Below are 24,105 nucleotides of genomic sequence, written 5' to 3'. Positions count from 1 at the left end.
TTCCACCGAAGTGGAGATGGGAGGAACCCAGGATGCGACCTTCCGGGATGCTCAAGGGCTTGAGCTTGAGCTTCAGCTTCCTCGAGTAAGCGCATTCCTTGTCCCATTCCACCGTCCACTTGCTTCAAGCTCAATGGGGCCAACCACTGTGTCTAGTCGCTTGGATTGACCTCTGCTCCTCCCTGCAGCTTCTTGACCTCCCCAGTTGTTGAGATTGTGGTCGGAGAAGGCGGCAATCAGACGGTTTTAACTGCCCACCAAACCCTCCTCCTGGAATCGCCGTTGCTCGCGACATTGGTAGAAAAGTTTGAAGTATCGGGACCAGTGAGTCGATAATCTAGCTCATTCGGCTAGAAATTGATACTTTGGTCTATAGCGACGGATCAAACTACCGGAAGAGGACGTCGATGCTTTCGGTTTGTTTTTTACATTTCCAATACACGCGCGATTACAGCGTCCACAGCACGAGTCTTCCACAGACCCTGCAGTAGGTGATGGCTCCAAGAATTTGCTCCGCCATGCGCGAGTCTACACATTGGCCGACAAGCTGGGGCTGCAAGCATTGAAGAGTCTTGCCCATAGCAAGATCCATAAGGTCAAGAGCTCGTCCCATGCAGAGTATCTGTATGCTCGCTATGTCTACACCAATATCCCCGCCCCAGACACAACGATTCGAAAGCCAGTTGCCTCCTACTGGGCCAGCCACAGCCATACATTACGCCGTGAAATTGATGATGACTTCAAGAAACTCTGTATTGAGGTGCCGGAATTCTCTTTCGATGTCTTGACTATAATCCTGGACCGGAAGGATAAGCAGATACCGTCCGACGAGATCAAGGGGAGTGCGCGCAAGCGCAGAAGTGATCTATGATGGGGCTCCGGGCTCACGCAACCTGCATACCCAAAAGCTTCCTGTACCTGACTTCTGACTGGGCCTTTTTGTCCCTATAAATCAAACATCAACGAGCATTTCAGATCTAAGGCCATTTCATGAGATATTAGCCATGCTTTGCTTATAATAAACTGCTCAAAATATATGCTTTATCTACATGGCCAGGCTCTCAACCTCTTCGATAATCTTCGGGGCTGTTGTCAGATTCTCCGAACCATCCTTGGTGATGTGGATGTTGTCCTCAATGCGCACTCCTCCCACGCTCCAGTACCGCTCCAGTACCTCGGTATCAATGTATTTGCCAGTCTCTGGGGCCTTCAGAACAGGGTCAATGATGAAACGGCAGAAATAGATCTAGTAAAACGAATTAGTTTCGACAGAGCAAAGATGGGATGGTATAATCTTACGCCGGGCTCAACGGTGATCACGGAGCCAGCTGGAAGGTTGGCGCGGACACGCAGGTAGCGGAACATGGTGTCCTTATCATCATATTTGGGGTTACCACCGGTATCATGGGTGTCCATTCCAAGGTAATGGCCGAGGCCGTGAGGGAAGAAAGCCACGCTGACACGCTTCTCGAATAATTCTTCCTCGGATCCACGCAGGATGCCTAGCTTCAACAGGCCACGGATAGCAATGCGATGCGCTAAGGCGTGGACATCATCCCAGCACACGCCTTCCTTCAGCATCGCAATACATTCAGTCTGCATCTGGAGGACAATCTCGTAGATTTGGCGGGTCTCTGGCGCGAATCGGCCACCCAGAGGAATGACACGAGTGATATCGGCACAGTAGGTCTGATATTCGCCACCAGCATCGATGAGGACATTGTTCTTCCGCTTGCCAGTGGCAGGGTCGACAAGGTCAACGTCGTTTCTGACGTAGTGGAGGGTGGCACCGCCCTCACCGCCGGCGACGATAGGGTGGTAGGATTGCTCACGGCACCCATTGGCAATGCAAGCACCGATAATTGCAGCCTCGATCTCGCGCTCGTTGGTTGCGGTCTTGGCGGCCTTAATGGCGGCAATGTGTGCCTTGGCCGAGATATCGTTCGCCTTTCTCAGGAGAGCAACCTCGTAGGCATCCTTGACGACACGAGTATCCTCAATGGTAGACTTCAAGGTGGAAATGTTGATTTCCGCGAAGCCTTCGAATTTAGTTTCCCCTGACACCTGCTCGGCAATTGCGAACGCAGTAGTTTGTCCATTGTGGGTCGAGGCGATCGACGCCAGGGTCGAGTTGACATCGGTCGTAAAGAGAACGCGATCCACGTCGTAAAGCTTAGCAGCCTCCTCGGGAGACAGCGGGAGACCAGACCAAATAACCGACTCGGGATCGATTGGAGGAATGAACAGGGTCAACTGGTCTGCGACGGCATCGTAGACCACGGCGGCATCAGGCAAAAGACATCCAGTGAGATAGAAGAAAGGACGACGTTGGCTATGAGTGTGTCAGTCACGTAAAGAGCCTCAGGGCTGCTAAACAATACCGGAAGGGCATAGCCTCGTCACTGTCCTCGATCAAACGAGTTTTTTGAGCCTCGAGGTAGATGGCACCGGCCCCGCCGTGCCGGACCTTGATAGACTCGGCGACACGGCGCGCATGGGCTTTAGCCGGATACTTGGCGGCGAGCATGGTGTCCACAGTGGTCATCTTGAAGGGTAGTTGAGATAGAGAAAAGAGAAGACGCGGGGGCAGAAACAATGTAGTATTTACTCAATCGGCTATTGCGGGGCCTAACAACGGCTACGTTCGGTAAGAAAGAAAATAAAAGAGCTTCGTTACACGTCAAAACGAGGACTATCGCGATGGACTGCCTAGCGTCTCAGAGGCCGACACATCTTCAAACTCCATCTCCCATTGATCAACCTCTGCAAATTTCTTGACTGCCGCGCGCAACTCATCGCTTACGCAACGAGGCGTGGGCTCTGTTCCAGCAGACTCATTATCAGACACGTCGGAATCAGGCGGTGATGACAGGGGCGAGGAGGACGGTGACGATAGAGCGAGCATTTCGTTTTCCTTTTCCTTTTCGACACCTATGCTGCCGCGAGACCGCGAGTATGTTGTAGGCGCCTTGCGGGCTGCTTGGGATTTGACTGGCTTCTCCTTTGCATCCCACTGCCTCGGATTGTTGAGTCTTGACTTATCCTGTGCATTGGCCATTGGCTTGGGTTTTCTGGAGCTTGCCTTTCGCCTGGATGGCCGCCTTGATGGGTAGCTCAGTTCGTCTTCATCGCCAGATGCGGCATCGTGTTGGTCATCACTTTCGTCACTAGGGACGTCAAAGTCGTCGCCAGCTCTGTTCTTGCGTCGGCGGCGTCTAGGCAAAAGCTTGTCTTGTAAACTCGCCGTCGATAGATGAGTTGGGGCCTTGGACTTCTTTCTGGCGGCAGGCTGCGACGCAGTGGGTGTAGAGTCACCAGTCACTGCAGCGGAGCCAGCAGGACTTCGCATGGGACTACTGGTGGGCGGTAGCATAGTCTGGCTGAAGATTTCTGGGTATTGTTGAGACTGCTGCGTATCCTCGACTCGCTCAACTTCCTCATCTTCCTCATCTTGCTCAGGTACCTCGGCCTCAGCTTCCTCAGCTTCCTCAGCTTCATGCGTTAAAGAGTTGTCGAGCTGGATCGGTGTTGCAGTTGGAGTATCTTTCACCACATTGATAGGCGATTGTATAGGTGATTGTGGCACCTGTATCTCTTGGGTCATGCGCTTGCGCTTGCGCGACCCCTCGGGCGAGGAAAGCGGGGATTCGGATCGTGATGGCGAGTCTTCGGAAGGTTTAATCAGAAGTGATTTTCCCCTGGAAAGGTTGAGCGGCGTAGATTCATCGTCAGGGCTGAGACCACCAAGGAAGTCATCGTCGTCCAATTCGGAAGAGCCATCTTCAGCTTGCATCATCTGCAGGATACTCTGCTGTCGCGGTCGCCGTCTGAAGTTACTTAGAACTGAGCTTTCGAAGCCAGGTGTGCCGGGAATTCGGGAGCTTGTGTCGCCTTTGCGCCCAGCAAAGGATAGTGTCGAGGAATAACCGCGCGACCTCGTAGGAGGGCGACTCCCAGTCCCAGGTCGACTGCCTGTGCCTGCTCGGTCCCCGGTGGGAGAAGACTCAATTGCTTGTTCATAACTCTTGGTCAAGGGCGTTTGGCTGCATAATGCCTGTCGTGGATCCAGGACCGAGCCGCGCTCAAGTTGCGCAGGCGATTTGGATACAGGGTCATTTTGTTGAGTCGGTTCTTCTGCCGCATTTCTGACTGGCTGGCCTTTTGTGCGGCTTCGTTTCGGGGCAGGGCGCGGCATGATTTATGATTAGATGTCGAGTAAAGAAGAAAGTGCCGTGAAGTTAAGGGAGAGATCGACGCGTTGTTTGGGACGCGTGCACGTGGATCAACTTCCTTTCTACTACGACTAAAGTTAACTTGCGACATGCAATTTACAGTCTACAACTTAGCACTTATTGCTTTGTCCCTTTCCTAGTCTTGTCGATTGTTTTTCTTTTCTTCCCATGCCACCACATTGGGCATGCCTGTCCCGTCACGGAACCGCTCCGCGTCGAGTTAGGCGAGCTATCTTAGACATTTCGTGAAAGCAGCCCTACGCATTCATTAATGCCCGGCTCAATCCCCAGTAGCATTGGCATCTTATCTTTTAAAACTTTGCTCTGCCTTCTCGCCCTTCTTACAATATTTGCCCTTTTCCTACTCTAGCCTTTGTATTGTTCACTATGGTCTGATGCTCACAGTCAACCACCCCGCCATATCGGTTTGGAGTGGTATGAACATTGGACTGCATTCTAAGACACAAAGGAAATTGTCCAAGGTTTTCCATCATGGAAATGCCCCCAGAGAAAGAGCCAGACCTTGCTGCAGACTTTACAGCCAGTGATACTTCCCTGGGCAAGAAAAAGCGCTCCAATTCCGAGGCTGCTGAATATCCCCGACGACGGGCAACAATAGCTGTAAGCGCCTTTGACATTGTGGGAGACAAGGCAGATTGACTGAATTGGTGCAATGTAGTGTCAAATATGCCGGCTGCGCAAGACTCGGTGCAACGGGGCTCGTCCCAAGTGTCAACTCTGCTCCGATTTGAACGCAGAATGTGTGTACCGAGAACCTGGAATCAAACTAGATGCTGGTGACAAGCTCATTTTGGATCATCTGGCCAGAATCGAAGGACTACTGCATTCGAGTTTGGCAGGCCAAGGGTCTCACATGGTCTTGTCTTCGACTTCCCCGGCCACCAGCAACGATACCAATCTCGGCAGTGATGAAACTTTAGCCAGAGCATCTGGTGGATTGCCGGTGCCTGGTAGATTGTCCGCCGTTGGACTCGGGTCCTGGGTCAACCCACCGGCCAGTATAAGCATTTCCACGATGCCAAAGATGCATACCACTCCGGCTCTTCATCTTCTACAGTGGCCATTGATTCGGGACTTGGTATCCGTGGCCTATGATCCACAGCACCTACTACAGCTAGAGATGGCCCGCGAGCCACTGCGGATGACACCAAACTCAGGGTTCGATTTGACGAATGCGTCCACATATGCCCAGGCCTTTTTCAACCATGGCAACGTTTGGTACGCATGCGTGAACCCTTTTACTTGGAATCGATATTATCAGACTGCCCTCGCACAGGGATTCCAGGAGGGACCGATGAGCTGCCTTGTCTTGCTGGTCTTAGCCCTAGGAAGTGCCAGCCATAGTGGCAGTATCTCGTTCGTGCCACCAGATCGTGAACCACCGGGGCTGCCCTACTTCGCAGCTGCATGGAGCGTGTTACCATCAGTCATGATGCGAAACACCGTGTTCTCAACACAATGCATGGTCCTAGCGTCTGCATACTTATTCTACCTTGTGCGGCCTCTGGAAGCCTGGACCTTGCTATCGAATGTGAGCATGAAATTGCAACTATTATTTGGCAATCCCAACCGAATCCCTAACCAATGGAGGGAGTTGAGTGTCAGAGTGTATTGGAATGCCCTATTGTTTGAAAGTGACCTTCTCGCAGAGTTGGACCTTCCACATTCTGGTATCGTTCATTTCGAGGAACGGGTAGATCTCCCCGGGGGATTCGAAGATGAAGACGCAGAGGATGAAGATGACGAAGAAGATGGAGATATTGACCAAGGCAAAGAAAGCCGGACGACCAGATTCAGAGAGGAAGCTGCCGGGCGTGAGGAGCTTTGGTATTTTCTGGCAGAGATCGCGCTGCGAAGACTCCTCAATCGCGTCAGCCATATCATCTATCAGAAAGACTGCACCCATACTCTTTCATCCCTCGGCCCAATTGTCTCCGAGCTCGATTTCCAGCTGTCACAGTGGTACGAGAGCCTCCCCGGCCCGGTGCAGTTCCCTCTGACACAGGCACCTCTTTCCAACCCAGTCCAAACGGTACTGAGGCTTCGCTACAATGCATGTCGTACCATAATCTACCGTCCATATATCTTGGCTGTCTTTGAGAACGAACAGGCTGGAACGGATTCCGGGGTGAGGGAATGTTGCCGGCGATGTTTGGACGCAACCCTTCGCCAACTGGAGCACATCACCAGTCACCGCGAAGGCCACCTTCCATACCTATGGCAGGGTGCCCTATCAATCGTTTCACAGACCCTGTTGATCATGGGTGCCACTATGTCTCCTTCCCTCTCCACCCTGCTCCCACCTGGTCCAAGAATGGATTCCATCATAGCGAGTGTTGTAGGTGAGGTAGAGAGATATGCGCACCTAGCACCGAGTTTGAAACTTTCTGCTGAGATAATTCGAGACGCTGAGAGACGGCGACAGATCTGTCTTCGATCGGCCGGTTTGTGTCTCTGATTCTGCACTAAGGTTATACTGGGTCAATATGTATCATATGTTGTACATAACGGGAAGATGAGTCCCTGGTTCTTTCTCTAAATAACTCGTGTGGTTCGTGGATATGAAAGTTATCTGGGCACTAAAAGAATTGTAACTCGTCGGGTACGCATGGTATGCTTCTATTCATTTCACTATGTCAAAACAATCGGAATTCTGATAGACTGAACCAAAACAGGCGAACCAAATCAGCGATGATAGCAGAGTGAGGGAAACGGTCTATATGAGTAAGAGAAGAAACCAAACAGCAATACATACAATCCCCTTTCATGACAATTATGTTCTTAAATCATCAAATATTTCACGGGTAAACATCATGGTATCTCAAAGACATGAGGAGATCAATATGGACATCAGAAATATGGGCATGTAACAAGAAAACGCAGTAAACTCCAGGCATTGAATCGCCAAAGGGTGATTATCGTATGGCTTCATATACTTCCTAGACCAACACCCATTCGCTACCACGCTTAATGAACTTATCAAGCATCAAGCTCACATCAGCCAGTGCGAAACGGCAAATGTAAAAGCCAAAGAACTCGGCAGCATGTCGTGTGCTGAGCTCCAGGCCAACATGGGTAGGAGACGAGTGTTTGAGGCCAGGATCCTCAACCTGCTGGGCAATTTGCTCTGTTTGATATGTTAGCTTGAATGAACTTCAACACGCCGCAATAACTCTTACCAAGCACTTGGGCAGCATCGAAAAGCCGCGCCAATGCCCCCATATAGTTTGCGTTGGGCCCAGAGAACTCAAGCTGGGTGACATTGCGTTTTGCGTGTGTTCCCTGCACTGATGTCATAGGGACAGAGTTGAGGGTTAGATTGTCTTTATTACTTTCGCGTGCACTAGGTGTTGGAGTGGTTGTCCCCAACCCAGAGGTCTTTGCCCGAATTCTTTTCCATGTCAGGTATGATTTGTTAGGCGCACTTTCAACGTGAGCAGGCTCATCGGGCGTCGAAGCTGGCTTAAATAGTGGCATGGAGGCCTGTACACCAACCTCGTTACCAAGCTTTTTGGACAAAAAGCCCTGAACTTGGTCGAGAACACTTTCAAACGACTGCATCTCTTCTAAAACTGCGTCTGCGTCATATGTATCGACCTGGGCCAATTTGAGCAGAGCAGCAGTCAGAAGGTCACAGTTGGACACTTTCTCTTCGAGGGCTTTGAGTTTAACATTTTTCACGCGCCAGACATCTCGCGGGATGAAGAGCTTCTCTGATAAGTAGCCACCGTGGGGATGTGCGAGCGTTTGGTAGAGACACCTCATCAGCCAAAATGGGCGGAGGAGGAAGGACTCTGGGCAGGGTTCCAGAGGAAGCGGTGCGTTAGAAACCAGTGAGTTTGGACGGCCAAGAGCAGTAGGAGAGTGAATATTGCTGTCAAATAGGTTCATCCCGCTAGTTGGCAAACCATTCTGGTTGAAGTTGAAGTTGGCAAGGGTTGGGGTAGGCATAACGGGAACGCTGCCTGCCATTGCAGCCTTCTGGGTATCCAGGGCAGGGAATGCACCGCTCCATGGAGTACTTGGAGATTCTGGTGCGGTATCAGGAATCTGGATCGGGACTGAGGCGTTTCGGCCCCGGAAGGCTCTTGTATTGGATTGTGCTTTATCCAATCCATCTGGAGCCGAAGGTACTTTGCCCATAGGTCGCGCGGATGGCGGCAAAGGTGGAAGTTCAGCCTCATCATCCTCATGAGTGCGAGCTTTGGCGAGATTGATATTTTCCATAAACGAACCCACCGACGGGTTACGCTGCGTGGGATGTAAATTGGAACGGGAGCTTGGAGTAGAAGCCCGAGGAGGATCTGCAGAAGGCTCGTCTTTGGGCAATGGCGCGGGTGGGCGGCTGGTCATGGGGGTTGCAAAGCTTTCTAGGCCAGATGTATTGGAATCGGCTCGAGAGCGGGCATTTGTTTCAATTTTGAGGTCGCGGGTGTTCAGGCTGGATAGCCTCCGGGCTCGAACCCCCGGACCGGTAACAGAGCTGATAGAACCAGCACGGTTTGACATTGATGTCCGCTTGGGGGCAGGGAAATCAGACGATACTGGAAGAGGTGGCAAGGCAGAAGATGGAGGCGAAGAGGGAAAGACGTGTGGAGGAACGATATGGTCGTCTAATGGTAGAATGTCATCTTCCGCAAGAGTCGACAGTGCCGCACCTGTGCTGGCGACGTTGGATGTTGCGGAGCTTTCCCATGTCCTTCCAGACACGTTGCTAGAACCCGATTCCCGCGGAAGAGCCGACTTGGATGAGATCCCGAATTCAAAGTCATCCATCACATAACCCTTGGTCATTTCCTCCAGCAGGCGCTCTTCTTCCTCTGCTTCGTCGTCCAGATATTCTGAAGTACGGGCAATGGAATCCGGTGTCTGGTCCTGGATTCGGCGCATTTCGCGGTCACGATTCATTGCCTCTGCCTCTCTTTCTGCCTCTCGCACCCTTTGCTTCGCCAACTCAATGTTCCGGTGTGCATTCGCAACCACATCATTTTCATCATTCTCATCTTCATTATATTCTATCACTGGCTCCAGACCTTCATCATACGCAGCTTCGACGGCTGCATCGAGAGCAGCATCAAACTCAGCTTCAGTGTCATTGCTGAGGCGGCGGCTCGTCCGACGACGAAGATAGACTGATGACGCTTTTGAATTCGCCGATGATGGTGACGAGGCACCTGATTCGTCAATCGTGTCCAGCCACGAAGTAGATTCGTTGGTTTCTTGGTTATTCATTGGCACTGTAAGAGATCGGGGATGATCTTCCATCGCGGAAGGTTTTAAGGATTGCCGCCGAGGAGGAAGTGCTTCCAAGGAAAATTCTTTCGTCTCTTCCAGTGGTATCTGGTGGAACCCAAAGCTAGAATGAGCGGAGCTCTGCTGGCTCTCGGTTTGAGAATCATCGTTTACCGAATGAAGCAACTCTCCGTATGACTCTTGGCTGAGAGGACGCTCAGGGAGAGCCTTATCATCGCTCTCAGGGAGAGGGAAGTCCATACGCTGAAGTTCCGTTACTCGTATCATATAAGTATCACGGATTTCTTGTAGTTTCAGCTTTTCTTCGTCGCCTCCATTGCTACGGAGCATGACAAGCTGCAATAGATTGCAAGCATCAGAGTAAGCATCCATAGCACCTTCAAAATTGGCAGCATTGTCAAGCAGAACCGCCGTGTTTGCTTTCTGGAGTGCCTTTGAAAGCATCGCCTTTTGGGTCTGACCGTGCTGCCGGGTCTCTGGATCCCCCTCTAAATCATTGAAGGAGATGGAGCCCCCACTGGTTCGCGCAACGTGATCTTGTGGGACTTGATGGGAATGGGTTGTTTGAACATCTGCCCTCGGAGCACTTGTGGACGGCTGGAAAAGATTGCTCGAGGCTGTGAATGTAAGGTCGAGTTGTGGTGATGTTGAGTCGGCATTGAATATGGGAGACTTCTCAAGCGCTGGGAGGTTGAGCATTGGAAGGCCATTCATCTCGGGGGGGCGCTGGGGGCTGTGGCTCCCCCGCCCACGGATGTAGCCCGAGATAGACGCCTTTGAGCTCCCTCGTCCATGACCAGTATATTCTGACGGGCTCTTGCTGGATGCCGTGGACTGAGACCACCGATTTAAACTACCCAGCCCCTCTTTGATAGGACTGGTGGGACCAAGGCCCTCCGGAGGAAAGTTTGCCACATTCTCTGTGAGCACCCCCAGGCCAGTGGGTGTAACTGCGCCTGATGGCTTCACCAGTCGAGTCCGAGAGCCAGGCCGTGATGAACGAGAGGACGGTCTGTTAGGGGGCGGGGCCGAGGGTATGTCCGATGCGAGGGGTTCCGACGGACGTCGAGGATAGGACAAATGGGTTTCATCCTCCAATGCTGAGTGGTGAATCATGTTCGCAAAGCGATGGAGGAATCGATAGGTAGATGTTCAACGAGCGGTCAATTTTAAATATCTAGCAAGGGAGGTTCGGATATAGGAGTGCAAGTAGTTGTTTCCTCCCGACACTATGCGCAGCTGGATAAACACAGTTGGTAGGAGAATTGGGTATTGGGAACCACGTCCTTGGTGTCTTCGCTCATTCTTCGGAAGTGCTGAAGTGATCGTATGCTTCGTGGAGATCCTTTGAGAACCGCTCGTCTTAACGCATCGCTTCGTAAATCGCAGGATTTGGGAAGTTATAGCAAGGCAGTCGCTTGACAGGGAGACATCGTTTCATGCAATTGAACCTGGTGGAACCGATCAGATATGGGACGCATTGTGTGGGGGGAAGCACTCACAGATCGAGGGTTTATGCGGAGCGCACGACAAACCTCAAGCGACAGGGTCGCAAGGCTCTAGGAATATCAAAACACCCTAAGAATAGCAGACGCTCTATGGGGATGTCAGAGGTCAGGGGCCGAACCCATCCACACTACTTCAGGGGTGGCCCGTGGGGCGGTGGGCGAATGAGAGGAAAAAAAGAACAATGCGGGGAGTATCGCGAATGCCAGAAAAGATGGCAAATAGCTCAAGATGAGCAAGATGAGGGTTTTAGAGAAATCAACAGAGATAGAGAGGGAGAAAGAGAGAGAAAAGGGGGTGTGACGGTGACTCTCCCTAGTTTGTATACATCGCACAGGGATAAACACCAGCCCAAAGCGTAGAGTTGGGATCTATAAGAAAGTCAATTCTCTACAGTTAACTAGTAGTATCTACACTACTCAGCTACAGTTACAAATAAAATGTTGGTGATCTGAGTCATGTTCACGCTTAGAGACGGAACCAAAAATCTCTCCCCGATACAACCTCATGACTTCGGCCTGGAAATCGGCTTCTTTCCGGAGCTTCAATTTCTTGTCTTTACGCTCTGCTTCAATCACTGTGCGCTTTAATCAAGTCCGCAATATGGTGACCAATCCTCGGGATCCGAATACCGTGAGTAACTACAACAACTGGCGTTCTACCCACATCACCGCCAATTTCGATATTCTGTTCGACGAGAAGAAGCTGGTGGGCAATGTCGTTCATCGATTCAAATCCATTACCAATGCCGAGTCTCGCGAGATTATTCTGGATACCAATCATCTCGACATTGGCACCGTGAAGGTGAATGGCCAGCCATCCCAGTGGGAGTTCCTTCCCCCGCTGGAACCCTTCGGAGTTCCGTTGAAGATTCGTCTTGAGCAAGGTGTCGAGCTGGATGGTACCGTTGAGGTTGACGTATGTTTTGCACGACCTTCTATGTAGCTTCATCTCATCCAATTATAGATTGCCGTGAAAACTACAGGGAAGTGCACGGCGCTGCAATGGCTGACCCCGGCGCAAACCTCGAACAAGAAGCATCCGTACATGTGTAGGTGATATGTTGGCACCAATGCCCTGCAAATATACTGACAATATCGTGTCCTAGTCTCTCAATGCCAGGCAATCCATGCTCGGTCTATCTTCCCTTGTCAGGATACTCCGGATGTCAAGAGCACCTTTGATTTCAACATTACTTCCCCCTTCCGGTCATGACCAGTGGTCTGCCCATTCGCGAATCCTCGGAATCCAAGTCCGAGCACCAGCTGTATCGATTCCACCAGTCGGTGCCGATTCCCAGCTATCTCTTCGCCATCGCTAGTGGGTAAGAAAGCCGCTGTTGCTCTCAACATCCCTTGTATATACTGACTTGAAGCTCACAGAGATGTTTCGGAGGCTCCCATTGGACCCCGAAGTGTCGTCGCTACCAGCCCCGACAAGCTGGATGAATGCAAATGGGAACTCGAAGCTGATACCGAGAATTTCATCACCACGATCGAGGTAAACACGTATGATGTACTGTCTGAACGGTCAAATACTAATATAACGTAGAAAATTGTCTATCCCTATGCCTGGGGCGAGTACAATGTCTTGATCTTGCCGCCCAGTTTCCCCTATGGTGGCATGGAGAACCCCATCTTCACTTTCGCAACCCCAAGTATCATCTCCAAGGTATGTCCAATACCTTGGTATAGACCTTGATGACAAGACGCTGACATTTCAGGATCGTGAAAACATCGATGTTATTGCACATGAACTGGCTCACAGTTGGAGCGGTAACCTCGTCACCAATGCCTCTTGGGAGCATTTCTGGCTGAACGAAGGTTGGACCGTTTACCTAGAGCGACGGGTAAGTTACATTGAAAACTTTCTTAGGCCATTTTACTAACCATTTCACAGATTTTGGCTGCTATGTACGTCTATAAGGTTCTGTCTCTCTCACAGAGGACATGCTAACTTTCGCAGCCACGGCGAAGCGTACCGCCACTTCTCAGCCATCATTGGATGGAAGTCTCTGACAGATGCTGTCGAGCACTTTGGTAATGACCACGAGTTCACTAAACTCATTGTGGATCTGAAGGGTAAGGACCCCGATGATGCATTCTCCAGCATCCCTTACGAGAAGGGCTTTAACTTCCTGTTCTACCTTGAGAACCTTGTTGGAAAGCCGAAGTTTGACAAATTCATCCCTCACGTACGTCGATTCTCTCTTGCCTTTTCCGCCCTCTTTAACGTTCTTCCCAGTACTTCACAATGTTCAAGTGCAAATCTCTGGACTCCTATGAATTCAAGGCCACAATCTTGGACTTCTTCGAATCGGATGCCGAATCATCCAAGCTCCTGAACGATCTAGATTGGGATAAGTGGTTCTATGCACCGGGCTTGCCGCCCAAGCCAAGCTTCGACACGTCGCTTGTGGACGTCGTCTATGAGCTTTCCAAGAAATGGCAGTCCCTTCCCGGGTCTTCCTTTAAGCCCCAAGCCAGCGATATCGAGGGCCTGACTGCAAACCAATTGGTAGTCTTCCTGGAACAGATACTCCTATTGGAAAAACCGCTCAGTCCGGAGATCTCGAAACTGATGGGTGATGTCTACGGGTTGTCCAAGAGTGAGAACATTGAGGTTTCCAACCTTTATTTCCAGGTTGGCATGAAGGCCGGGGATGACAGCGTCATCGAACCGACGACTGAGTTGCTCGGCCGCATTGGACGGATGAAGTTTGTGCGACCTCTGTAAGACCTCTCCAACCCCAGTCTAGGATGTTTGGAACACTGACACTAACTCTTCTAGCTTCCGCAATCTCCAAAAGATCAACCGCCCTGTTGCCCTCGAAACTTTCGAGAAGTACAAGGACTTCTACCATCCCATCTGCCGCGGCATGGTGGAAAAGGATCTTTTCGGCAAGAAAGAAAACTAAGTCTTCATATCACTTCTTTTAGTCGTTTCTTTACTAGAAATAATAAGGTTAACATCATAAATAATTCAATATGCAAGAAGAGTAGGGTAATTAGTATTGTACATGTTCGAAGTCCAAGTGATAATCCACTATACGTCTACATGAAATGAATGCCCCAAAAAACGCCAGGTGAGATTTCGCACATTCCAGTCCAACATCCCCTTTATTTGCTCGACTCAACAAGCTTCTTGTCCGCCTCGGAGTAACCGAAAATACCACGGGTCTTCTTGTCGGCGCTTCCAATCGCAAAAACAAGATCAACCTCGTCCTTCTTTGCGAGCTCCGACAAGACTCGCCGGATGTATACCACCACCTGGGCAACCTTGGCCCAGTCAATCTCTTCTCCATCGGGTCCAGTCTGGCTGCCTTTCCAAAGGTTTCTCCAGACAGCGGCTCCGAGAACCGCATCACCCTTGGCCAATCCCTCATCATATGCGGCGATGATTCCACGCCATTGAATGAAAAGATCCTTTAAGTATTTATTACGGATTGTGCGGCTTCCCAGGTCATGGTACACGTCCATTCGGTGTTCTGCCTCGTGCGAAAAGTGGTCGATCAGATGGCGGGAATAGGTGGTAACGCTTTCACGGTAGGGAAGGGCACGAAGACGGACTGTCAAGAGGTACATGTGGAGGAAAGTCACCTGGGACCATGTAGAGAATGTTGGCTTAAGACCGAGTTCTGCAGCAGTGTCCACAATTAGTTGCTTTCCAAACGAAACGATAGTGGTTAAAGCCACGACAAATGTTCAGGCTCACCTTTATACCACCAGCCCTCTCCAACACCAAGGTCTTCCCCGGCTGCCGTCTTAGGAACTTCTGCACCTTTCTGCGATGCTTGAGGGATTTTGTAGTCCGCTTGGCTAGAGCAAGCCTCAAATAGCTTCTGGGTCATGCCATATGCGACATAGGTTTCAGCGGCAGTTCCTGGCCGGCGGGAGAAGTTCTTGGCCAAGTCGGCCACCTTGCCCTGCGAATACGATCGAATGGCGAAGCTCGAGCGCAATGAGGATCGAGTCGACCGCATAGACGGGCATGAGGCGGATACCAGGGGCGTTGTTGAGGGAATGCCACGAGCACATTGGGAAATGTAGGATGTCTGGGACCCGCGCATTTCGCGCGCCCATAGTGTTGACAATCTCCTGGACGACATTGCTGATGATTGAGGTGAATTGGTCTATCGTGATTGGCGACTTGCATCTTTTTCTGATAACCGTGTTGTTTGCACTGTTTGTTTGAATATACAGTATCGTTGCCCAAAGTGGACAACATGCATTCTCTTTGGTGTAAGTATTTATAAATACCTATATTGGTTTCTCTTTGTTTCTTTTCTCTCTTTTTTTTCCCTTTCTCTGTTTTAACGACATCCCATCATGTTCTACATAAAATGCAGACTTTTTAAGTTTGTATATAACCTCCAACTCGATCCTATACGTGTATGTAAACCTGGTCCGTATCTATATTCTTTTGCAAGCCGCTACGAATTTGGCTTCTCAACGCATAAATTGCAAGCAGTGGAGTCAGTTGGTTTTAGCACGTTTGTTTGTAAAATTGAATCCATTGTTGATGGGTTTAATCATTAAGCATATCACAGTACCGCACCTCAAAGGCTAAGTGAAGACCCTATTTGTAAATCTTAAACAGTACGGGTCCTTTTTTCCCAGACATACCATGTTGTCAATATGTTTCATTCATGGAAGTCTGGTCGGAGTACCGATGCAGAATCCCAAGGGTTCGAGGGTCAAAAGTCACGCTGGTATCCATATTAGAAATCAGGGCAACGGCATGCCACGAAAAAGCAAGATGTAGATCCTCAACCGCTCAGCACCACTCGCTCAGTCCGCTGTTCCACAACAGGGAGAATCCCTGAAAGTCGGTTGGCATCTCTCAAGAAAGCCGGGATATCATCCCTGGTGGCTGCTAGCATCTGTAGGTAGTTTGCAAGTCAGCAGACCTTCAATCGAAGCCACTGAGAATGACGTACCTCGCGAACTTTCCCATAATCACACTCCTTGGACAAATATTCCCGAATAATCTCACGAGTTTCGAAGTCTACGTAGACTCGGGTGTCTCGAAGTCGGATCAGGACGTTATCAAGTCTCATGAATAGTCTCGAAAGTAGAAGAAGCCTTCCTGGCATCACTCGGATTTTGCAAGACAACATCGTAATTCCGTTATCGGCCAGCTCATCCTCGTAAAGCACAACCTCATCGAAAAAGACGATGGGGTCTGGACGTTTCAATAGTTCGATCGGGATGGATTTCGTTGTTTCCTCGAATGGACATGAGTTAGGATGAAGAGTGCCCTTGTAGTCGGTGCTGTAGGACCAGTCGAATGGCTTCACGACCTCTTTAATGCCTTCGTGGGTTCTCTCCCTGCAGTTCCAAAACAATTAGTCCCAATGATCACATGGATGGAAATGCCAAGACATATGCCAATACCTGCTCTTTTGCCATTCTCTTGAGTATGCGACCTGAAGCATAGATTGGCCGGTCTTGTCCACCAAGTCCAAGGCATCATATGCATTGAAGTTAATGCCCCAATCACCCTGCTCAGACTCGACTGCAACATAGTTGTCACCAAAGATCATCTCTGGAGGCGCGATTCCCAGCTTTTGGGTCATTTCCTCAATTGGGTCGGCTTTGAGGATGGGTAGTTTCTGTGTTGAGATCACAAATCCATTGATGCGAATCGTGTTCGGCTTCTTCGCCTCTGGAGATATCGTAGCATGTGTTGTGGCCATTATGGACGAGACTCGCAGTTATTGCAGCTAGTAAGTACGATCAACTCGAGAGAGTGCACTTGAGGATCTATAAACGTTCGCGATCGGAGCTGATAGCGATAACCCCGCGGACGGAGAAAGAGGCGGACCGACCGCCCAGAAGTGTTTTGTAAGGCAGAATGGGTGAGCGATTCGCGAAGCCTGGGTATTTTCTGGATAGTGATACTGTAGGCTTTGGTGGGACATGTTTTTTGCTCTTTAATGACATGCATATCTTGTCGGTTAAAGAACCCAAACACTGTATGAACGTCATTCAATGCAACTCTAGCTCCCAAGGCGGAGAGAAAGGCGGTATAGACAAGGAAAGATACAAGAATGACATAAGCAGTGAGGTTGCCCGGGTGACGCGCACGGGACCGCCCAAACACCCGAGCTTCTGCCTCTCTCTCCATCTTTGCGATCTCCTCCCATCGACCAAAGCCAAACGACAATTAAGCAAATCATGATTGCATTCGACTAATACTACCAAGATCTGATCTTTATATCTGCTTCTCTTCTCATTATCTCTTTGCTCGTCCCTTTAGTTCGATTCCCACACAGCCGAGTCTCACCATGGCGACTAAGACGCTTGAATCTCGCTTTGAGCATTTGTCTGTCAAAGACGAGAAAGAGGGAAGCAGTGAACGGACCTATGGAAAGAAGGTACTTGTCACTACCCATCGTGACAGATACAACTTGCTGATATGAGTCCAGGGATCCGCCTCTGCAGGCGTCTCACAGACAAACAGCAACTCAAATCGAGCGCAATTACTGAAGCTGGCCCTCCAAAACAACAATGACAACAAGGTCAATGCTATGAATCTTCCCCCATCGCCCGGAAAAGGTCATGGAACGTTGGTGTCCCGAAACACCGATGAAAACGGCGAGAAGCGCACATCTTCTCTTCATGAACAGCCGTCCGTACCGAGAGAACTGCATCTGGGCATGTTCGAAATCGGCAAACCCCTCGGGAAGGGGAAGTTTGGACGAGTATATCTTGCCAAAGAACGTTCATCCGGTTTTGTCTGCGCACTGAAGGTGCTGCACAAGTCCGAACTCCAACAGGGTGGAGTCCAGAAGCAAGTCCGCCGTGAGATCGAGATTCAAAGTAACTTGCGACACCCCAACGTGTTGAGACTCTACGGTCACTTCCATGACAGCAAGCGTATCTTCTTGATTCTTGAGTTCGCCGGTCGTGGAGAGCTTTACAAGCATCTTCGCAAGGAGCACCGATTCCCGGAATGGAAGGCTGCCCAATACATCGCCCAGATGGCTGCAGCATTGAAGTACCTTCACAAGAAGCACGTTATGCACCGTGATATTAAGCCCGAGAACATTCTTGTTGGCATTCACGGAGAGATCAAAATCAGTGACTTTGGATGGAGTGTGCACGCCCCCAACAACAGACGCCAGACGATGTGCGGAACTCTCGACTACCTGCCCCCAGAGATGCTGCACAGTGGCTCCCAGACCAACTACTACAGCGAGAAAATAGACTTGTGGAGTCTGGGTGTTTTGACTTATGAGTTCTTGGTTGGCGAGGCACCATTTGAGGATACTCCGATTATGACCCAACGGAGAATTAGCCGGGCAGATATGACGGTTCCGTCCTTTGTGAGCCCTGAGGCAAAAGACCTCATCAAGAAGGTGAGCTTACACATTTTCTACATATTTGATTCGTTCGCTAATACTTTGTAGCTGCTGGTTCTTGATCCTGCGAAGCGAATTCCTCTAGATGAGATTCAACGCCATCCCTGGATTGTCAAGCACTGCGCGAAGGAGGAGCAGACTGTGAAACGGAGCTCTGGTACCTCCAAGGCCGAGAAAGCATGAATGACCTTGCATAACAGGTCTTTGGGTGTTTTGGTGTTCTTTTTGTTCTGGTGTTTCAAACCCCCATATGGAGTCTGGTGTGTTTCTGGTCTTTTGAGCATTTTTGGGCGTGTTGGTCTGTTTTTAGAGTCTAGTTGAGAGAGATGTTCATGATGTGGCGATATGTGGATCTTTTATTTTGTTTCCAACGTCGCCAATGAAATATGGTACATTCAAACAAACATATCTATGATACAAGTGCGGAGAATCGTATAGGGCTGAATGACAAACAAGGGAGCGGTGGTATCATCGGTAGATCTCATCAAATGGTCGGGTATCTCTGAAGCAGCTATCCCAGACCTCATTGACAACCTTTTCGGCATGGGCTTCGTCTTTGCAGGTCGGGCGAGCCTTCACAGAGAGAATGGCTCTTCTACGGACACATTCCTGATGCTGCTGTGTGAGTTTCCACTGTCCTCTTCTGAAGAACTCGCGCGCCCATCTGCATTCGCCGCTGAGCGAACTGGCCCTAATCTAGATAAAGTTAGCAGCCGTAACTCAGTAGAGCAAATGTAAACCAGTAGAGCAAATGTAAACGATTATATACCTCTGTGCAAGCTGCGTGCCGCAAGTTATCAGACCAATTGACCTTGAATCTCAGGTGGTCAAAGGCATGAACCATCTCATGGGCCATAGTGTCCTCGAGGTGTCCCTGGTCCTTCATCTCATTTGCGCAAATCAAGATACCATACTCTGGATCGAAACCACCACCCTTTCGATCCGTACAGCGGCGGCAATAGATATTGTGATTATGGAGATCGCCTCCTAATTGTTGAATGCTTTCACTAAGGAAACGGATGGTAGGACCTGTGTAATGATCATGTAAGTCCGCAGCCTCGGGTGGCGCCACGGCGAGTAACTCACTATATTGGAGAAGGTAATCGCGCTGATCTTCACAACGCTTGCAATCCGAGGCTTCATTTCGGGTGTCTCGCGCGACACGGAACTTCTCAATGCCTTCGTTTGACATCTTACCAGTGAGAATGGAATAGATGTTGCGGAATTGGGTCCAGGTGTCATCACCAGGGATGAAACCTGTGGTGTCGGGCTTTCCATTTGTAGGCGCAGACACACCTGGAGACTGGGAGTCTGTCATCGTGAATTGTGACTCTGGATTGACTGATGGTTGCGCGCAACACACGAAGAACCTCTGCAACGGGCGGTGTTCAGTGGCAGAATCCTCCGGGATCGGGCAAAAAGTGACTCCTCCGCGGACAATTGCCGCAGGCAGTCAACAAGTGTCTCTGTCTTTATTTTGTTTCTCTTCTTGGTTGGCTGCGAGGACCATTCGGATTGACTGGACTCGACATCATGTCAGCACCGTCTGGCCTCACAATTGTGATTAAACTAGGTGAGGGGAATCTATACTTGAAGGATGTTCGCAATGCAATACTGACAGCTTCGGTTTTCGTTGCAACAGGGACGAGTTCAATCGTTGACGAAAAGACGCACGAGCCAATCCTGTCCATATTAACGTTGATCGTGGAAACAGTGGCCAAACTCCACAGAGATGGCCACCGGGTAGTTCTTGTATCGTCCGGCGCGGTGGGGGTTGGTCTCCGCAGGATGGATGTGGATGAAAGACCAACATATCTTCCACGGATACAGGTAGGAGAAGCCGGGGCGTAGAGTGATGCGCAAGTCCGAAATGTGTTCAATATGGAAGCTAATCAACTGTTTTAGGCACTCGCTGCTGTTGGCCAGTGTCGGCTGATGAGTCTTTGGGACAACCTCTTTTCGCATCTCCGCGTCCCTGTAGCCCAAATTCTTCTAACGAGAAATGATATTGCGGATGTACGTGTGGTGCTGAATATTCGTTTGCAACGCTAACTTTCAATCCAGAGGACCCAATACGTCAACGCCCAAAATACCTTTGGACAGCTGTTCGACATGGGAGTGATTCCTATTGTGAACGAAAATGATACCCTGGCTGTTTCTGTAAGAGCACCAACCTTGTTTTATATCGCCCACCGTCTGACAATATTCCAAGGAAATTAAATTTGGCGACAATGATACCCTTTCTGCGATTACAGCGGCCATGGTCAAAGCCGACTACCTTTTCTTGATGACTGACGTCGATTGTCTTTATACTGCGAACCCCCGAACTAACCCTGACGCAAAGCCCATTGAAGTCGTGTCCGACATTGCCTCTCTCGAGGCCGATGTCTCATCGGCTGGTTCCTCTCTTGGAACTGGAGGCATGAGTACGAAGATTGTGGCTGCCAAACTGGGAACAAGTGCCGGTGTAACAACCGTTATTACCAAGAGCTCAAAGCCAGGGAATGTTCACGAGATCGTGAAGTATCTGCAACACATTGAGGCTCGCTCCAAGGGCACGGCAAATGAACAAGATGCGGCCCCAACAGCCCCTCTCCATACCAGATTCCTTCGGTCTGGTACGCCGGTTCAATCACGAACCTTCTGGCTGCTTCACGGGCTCTACCCGCACGGTACTTTATTCATCGATCACGGGGCCTACAATGCCCTTTTGAATAAGGCGAACCTGCTCCCAGCTGGAGTGGTTGGAGTTGAAGGTCATTTTGGGCAACAAGAGGCTGTTCGTCTAGTTGTTGTTGAGCGTCCATCTCCCGACGCTCTGAACGGGGACTTTTACCACCACGCCCAGGAGCCCAAGGAAGTTGGTCGCGCTTTGGTGAACTATGGCAGCCTTGAGATCGCTCATATCAAGGGACACCGCAGCACAGAGATCGAAACGCTACTTGGCTATGCCGATAGTGATTATGTGGCGATGCGGGAGAACATCTCGTTCCATCCTGAAGATCTAGTCAGTCACCCAGTGACACCATCATTGACACCGGCGCTGGATGAGTGGAAGTGAAAATAAATAACAAGGCGCCCGATCATTGATTTTATGCATTCAACGAACAACCTAGACGAAGGATTTATTGCGCTCGACCGCATTGGATAGAGATAGGCGTGTTGATTTTCCCATTAATATTGGATACTGCTTCAATATAAAGGCTGATGGGATATAAGCACAAAAATTCAAGCAATGTTAAGGCCATCCAAGAGCCGACAAACTCCAACGCCATGACATCGGGCCATAAAAACACATAATTCGAATATCTTAACGCCAACTTGAGCGCCAGGGAAGGATATCCATCAAAAGTAAGACGTGGAAATAGAATCAATCCTTCCAACGGTCCAACCATTTCTGCATTCTCTTGTCCAGAGTGGGCTGAGGAGCGGGAGCAGCCTGAAGTGAGCGAAAAGTTAGCATTCTTAGAAAACAACGCAAGGCCTAAAGCGTAAAACATACCGTATTCTCAATGCTTTGTGCTGTCCATGTGGCATAAGCCATATCCGTGTACTGAACAGTCGGAGCCCCAAGATAGGCTGTGGCAATTGAGTATGGGAAAGGTGGATACTGAGGAGTAGCCGATCTAGTTGCAATGGTCGTTCCAGCACTCTTGGGCATGGGAGCATACTTTGTAAGGCCAGTCTGCTCGCCGAATGGGACAGTATGCTGGTCAACAACGGCCGCTGCGGCGGCACCAGCGCCAACGCCGCCGATAGCCATCACCTGTCGTTTCCGTAACTCATTGTGGCCGGCGTCACTGTCGACCGTCGGTGTCGGGAACTGCAAGAGCGTTCCGGTCGACGGAAGGCTGAGTCTCGAGATGTTGAAGGTTGAGGGAACGTCGTCCTCGAGCAGATGGTCATCCTGGACTACAGGCCAAGGGATTGCGACAGGGGGATTTGGTTTCAATGTCTTGATTGCTTCCAATACCTTGGGCGAAAAAGAGCCTTTCATGTTTCGTAGGGTGAAATGAGATGTAAATCCAGACCAATACTCTTGAGAGTCTGTAGAAACCACCTTGAGGAAGCTGATTGAACACAGGAGCGTTAGTCAATTAAAAATGAACTTTGATACCTTTCAAGGGGAGCCACGTCTTACTATGCATTAAGTTCGTTCCCACCGACACTCTGGTCGACTCGGAAGGAGACCACGTCCCCAGAAGAATAAGTTCCATTCTTGATCACTTGTGATAGAGAGTCCTAGATGGTGATGAGCACGAAGTATAAAACGCGGGCCTCGAATGAGCAACATACGTAGGAATCCGTGGTTTCGTCCCCGGCACAAAGATAGAAGTCGTAACTTGAAGGTGTTTCACTATCCAAGCCCCAAAGAAGACTCACAACATCTCCGCCATCGAAACTCAGACCATCTGTGATCTGGGCATAGGCAAAGGCAGCGAATGAAAGCACCACTGCCGGAAGTTGGACTCGCATGCTGAGATGATTGAGAGAGATGAAGTCTGGAGGAGAAACCCCCCAGAGAAAAGAGACCACATCCCTTCATTACCCTGTGGTATGCAAAGTTGACATTCCTTGGAAGCGTCCCCAACGTCCTATACATCAAGGGTGGTCTGTGCGGACCTCTTCTCCCGTCCTCAGCCCACTCCACAGAGCTCGGTTTCAACAACTATGTCGAGCAAAGCAGGCTGGGATTCGGTGACTGGCATTGCCACGTTGCTGTTTGATGGCAATCTGGTTGCCATCGCCATTGCTATTATCTTCACTTTCGGGGTCCCAATCACATTGCACCTGATCTTCTTCCAAGCTGTTGCATCTCCGCCCTCAAGCAACTTCCTGCTCCTGGGGCCCAGCGGAGCTGGTAAAACGGCTTTCACAACCTTGGTAGTATCATTCCTGAGATGCTTAGAGGGGATGAGTCTTTGCTAACCAAATTCACAGCTCGAGGCAAAATCATCCCCCGCCTCGAAGAAGTCGCAAAGCACCCACACCTCTCAACAATCGACCTTGGTGACTGTTAGCCTGCCACCCGATGTCCCTACAGCTTCCAACCGGTATCGCTCGGTCAACGATCCCTCCTTGAAGGAGGCCGCGCGGAACCCAATCAAGTACCGTGTAAGGGATACCCCTGGCCATGGCAAGCTCCGTGTCTCGCAGGGGCTGTCGGAGCTCCAGGCTATGGCCCAGTCCAAGGACATTAAGACCCGGTTACGGGGTGTAGTCTTCATGGTTGATACTGCCGCCCTGGTGGGCGAAGCGACACTCCGCGACACCGCTACCTATCTACACGATGTCCTTCTTGTCCTCCAGAAGCGGGCTAAGAACGGATCATCCAGCAAGCGGACCTCGGAGATTCCTGTCCTGGTCGCTGCGAACAAGCAGGACCTGTTCACGGCTCTTCCCCCAGGCTCGGTAAAAGAGAAGCTGGAGGCCGAGATTGATCGCATCCGCAAGTCGAAGAACAAGGGTCTTCTGGATGCAAGTGCGGACAGTACCTTGGATGACGATGAGGAGATTCTCGGCAATGATGATCTTGAATCCTTCAGCTTCAAGCTGCTGGAACACGAGGTTGGCGTCAAGGTCGAGGTAGTTGGCGGTGCCGTCAAGGGTGACCAGCAGGAGGAATATGGATCTGGAGTGCGTCGCTGGGAAGAGTGGATTGGCATGTGCCTGTAAGAGTTGGGCTTTTGCTCCATTGCTCCATTGCTCTCTTGTCTCGGTCCAAAA

General features: G+C 50.3%; 13 protein-coding genes across 13 annotated transcripts; 6 read left to right on the top strand and 7 right to left on the bottom strand.

The window, feature by feature from the left end:
- Positions 1–16: 16 nt before the first annotated feature.
- N7446_006673 (uncharacterized protein) lies at positions 17–871 on the top strand (the record flags this gene model as incomplete). Its single annotated transcript, XM_058515420.1, has 3 exons — positions 17–85; positions 157–324; positions 377–871. 3 exons carry the CDS (start codon positions 17–19, stop codon positions 869–871), a joined length of 732 nt encoding a protein of 243 aa, XP_058372598.1.
- A 174-nt stretch (positions 872–1,045) lies between these two features.
- Positions 1,046–2,545, bottom strand: N7446_006672 (aminopeptidase P family protein; the record flags this gene model as incomplete). Its single annotated transcript, XM_058515419.1, has 3 exons — positions 1,046–1,246; positions 1,300–2,332; positions 2,382–2,545. 3 exons carry the CDS (start codon positions 2,543–2,545, stop codon positions 1,046–1,048), a joined length of 1,398 nt encoding a protein of 465 aa, XP_058372597.1.
- A 147-nt stretch (positions 2,546–2,692) lies between these two features.
- N7446_006671 (uncharacterized protein) lies at positions 2,693–4,195 on the bottom strand (the record flags this gene model as incomplete). Its single annotated transcript, XM_058515418.1, has 1 exon — positions 2,693–4,195. The coding sequence occupies one exon, from the start codon at positions 4,193–4,195 to the stop codon at positions 2,693–2,695; it is 1,503 nt and encodes a 500-aa protein (XP_058372596.1).
- A 529-nt stretch (positions 4,196–4,724) lies between these two features.
- Positions 4,725–6,711, top strand: N7446_006670 (Zn(II)2Cys6 transcription factor; the record flags this gene model as incomplete). The annotated part of the gene is made up of 2 exons (XM_058515417.1): positions 4,725–4,853; positions 4,912–6,711. The coding sequence occupies 2 exons, from the start codon at positions 4,725–4,727 to the stop codon at positions 6,709–6,711; spliced, it is 1,929 nt and encodes a 642-aa protein (XP_058372595.1).
- A 156-nt stretch (positions 6,712–6,867) lies between these two features.
- On the bottom strand, positions 6,868–10,713 carry N7446_006669 (uncharacterized protein). Its single transcript, XM_058515416.1, has 2 exons — positions 7,433–10,713; positions 6,868–7,380 (listed from the first exon to the last, which is right to left on the bottom strand). Exons 1-2 carry the CDS (start codon positions 10,620–10,622, stop codon positions 7,193–7,195), a joined length of 3,378 nt encoding a protein of 1,125 aa, XP_058372594.1. The 5' UTR covers positions 10,623–10,713; the 3' UTR covers positions 6,868–7,192.
- Positions 10,714–11,519: 806 nt separating this feature from the next.
- N7446_006668 (bifunctional aminopeptidase/epoxide hydrolase) lies at positions 11,520–13,929 on the top strand (the record flags this gene model as incomplete). Its single annotated transcript, XM_058515415.1, is given in 11 exon segments — positions 11,520–11,930; positions 11,979–12,063; positions 12,121–12,220; positions 12,232–12,336; positions 12,395–12,512; positions 12,564–12,683; positions 12,736–12,861; positions 12,912–12,925; positions 12,957–13,206; positions 13,257–13,744; positions 13,803–13,929. The coding sequence occupies 11 exon segments, from the start codon at positions 11,520–11,522 to the stop codon at positions 13,927–13,929; spliced, it is 1,944 nt and encodes a 647-aa protein (XP_058372593.1).
- Positions 13,930–14,131: 202 nt separating this feature from the next.
- Positions 14,132–15,120, bottom strand: N7446_006667 (uncharacterized protein; the record flags this gene model as incomplete). Its single annotated transcript, XM_058515414.1, has 2 exons — positions 14,132–14,649; positions 14,727–15,120. The coding sequence occupies 2 exons, from the start codon at positions 15,118–15,120 to the stop codon at positions 14,132–14,134; spliced, it is 912 nt and encodes a 303-aa protein (XP_058372592.1).
- A 660-nt stretch (positions 15,121–15,780) lies between these two features.
- N7446_006666 (TIP41 family protein) lies at positions 15,781–16,710 on the bottom strand (the record flags this gene model as incomplete). Its single annotated transcript, XM_058515413.1, has 3 exons — positions 15,781–15,894; positions 15,952–16,342; positions 16,409–16,710. The coding sequence occupies 3 exons, from the start codon at positions 16,708–16,710 to the stop codon at positions 15,781–15,783; spliced, it is 807 nt and encodes a 268-aa protein (XP_058372591.1).
- Positions 16,711–17,153: 443 nt separating this feature from the next.
- N7446_006665 (aurora family serine/threonine-protein kinase) lies at positions 17,154–18,731 on the top strand. The gene is made up of 3 exons (XM_058515412.1): positions 17,154–17,391; positions 17,443–18,375; positions 18,427–18,731. Exons 1-3 carry the CDS (start codon positions 17,302–17,304, stop codon positions 18,559–18,561), a joined length of 1,158 nt encoding a protein of 385 aa, XP_058372590.1. The 5' UTR covers positions 17,154–17,301; the 3' UTR covers positions 18,562–18,731.
- A 115-nt stretch (positions 18,732–18,846) lies between these two features.
- N7446_006664 (mitochondrial inner membrane protease ATP23) lies at positions 18,847–19,696 on the bottom strand (the record flags this gene model as incomplete). Its single annotated transcript, XM_058515411.1, has 3 exons — positions 18,847–19,074; positions 19,148–19,407; positions 19,465–19,696. 3 exons carry the CDS (start codon positions 19,694–19,696, stop codon positions 18,847–18,849), a joined length of 720 nt encoding a protein of 239 aa, XP_058372589.1.
- Positions 19,697–19,911: 215 nt separating this feature from the next.
- On the top strand, positions 19,912–21,439 carry N7446_006663 (glutamate 5-kinase; the record flags this gene model as incomplete). Its single annotated transcript, XM_058515410.1, has 5 exons — positions 19,912–19,951; positions 20,021–20,208; positions 20,284–20,394; positions 20,443–20,538; positions 20,591–21,439. The coding sequence occupies 5 exons, from the start codon at positions 19,912–19,914 to the stop codon at positions 21,437–21,439; spliced, it is 1,284 nt and encodes a 427-aa protein (XP_058372588.1).
- A 309-nt stretch (positions 21,440–21,748) lies between these two features.
- Positions 21,749–22,933, bottom strand: N7446_006662 (putative beta-1,6-glucan biosynthesis protein (Knh1); the record flags this gene model as incomplete). Its single annotated transcript, XM_058515409.1, has 4 exons — positions 22,675–22,933; positions 22,520–22,620; positions 21,881–22,448; positions 21,749–21,817 (listed from the first exon to the last, which is right to left on the bottom strand). The coding sequence occupies exons 1-4, from the start codon at positions 22,852–22,854 to the stop codon at positions 21,749–21,751; spliced, it is 918 nt and encodes a 305-aa protein (XP_058372587.1). The 5' UTR covers positions 22,855–22,933.
- A 116-nt stretch (positions 22,934–23,049) lies between these two features.
- N7446_006661 (signal recognition particle receptor subunit beta) lies at positions 23,050–24,054 on the top strand (the record flags this gene model as incomplete). Its single annotated transcript, XM_058515408.1, has 2 exons — positions 23,050–23,262; positions 23,320–24,054. 2 exons carry the CDS (start codon positions 23,050–23,052, stop codon positions 24,052–24,054), a joined length of 948 nt encoding a protein of 315 aa, XP_058372586.1.
- Between the last annotated feature and the right edge of the window lie 51 nt (positions 24,055–24,105).

The sequence above is a fragment of the Penicillium canescens genome, assembly GCF_028828765.1.
Source record: "Penicillium canescens strain IBT 15451 chromosome Unknown utg000004l_segment0_segment0, whole genome shotgun sequence".
In the NCBI taxonomy this organism is placed as follows: Eukaryota; Fungi; Ascomycota; class Eurotiomycetes; order Eurotiales; family Aspergillaceae; genus Penicillium; species Penicillium canescens.
Note: the sequence above shows the minus strand (reverse complement) of the source record. Positions and strands in the feature narration are given on the sequence as shown.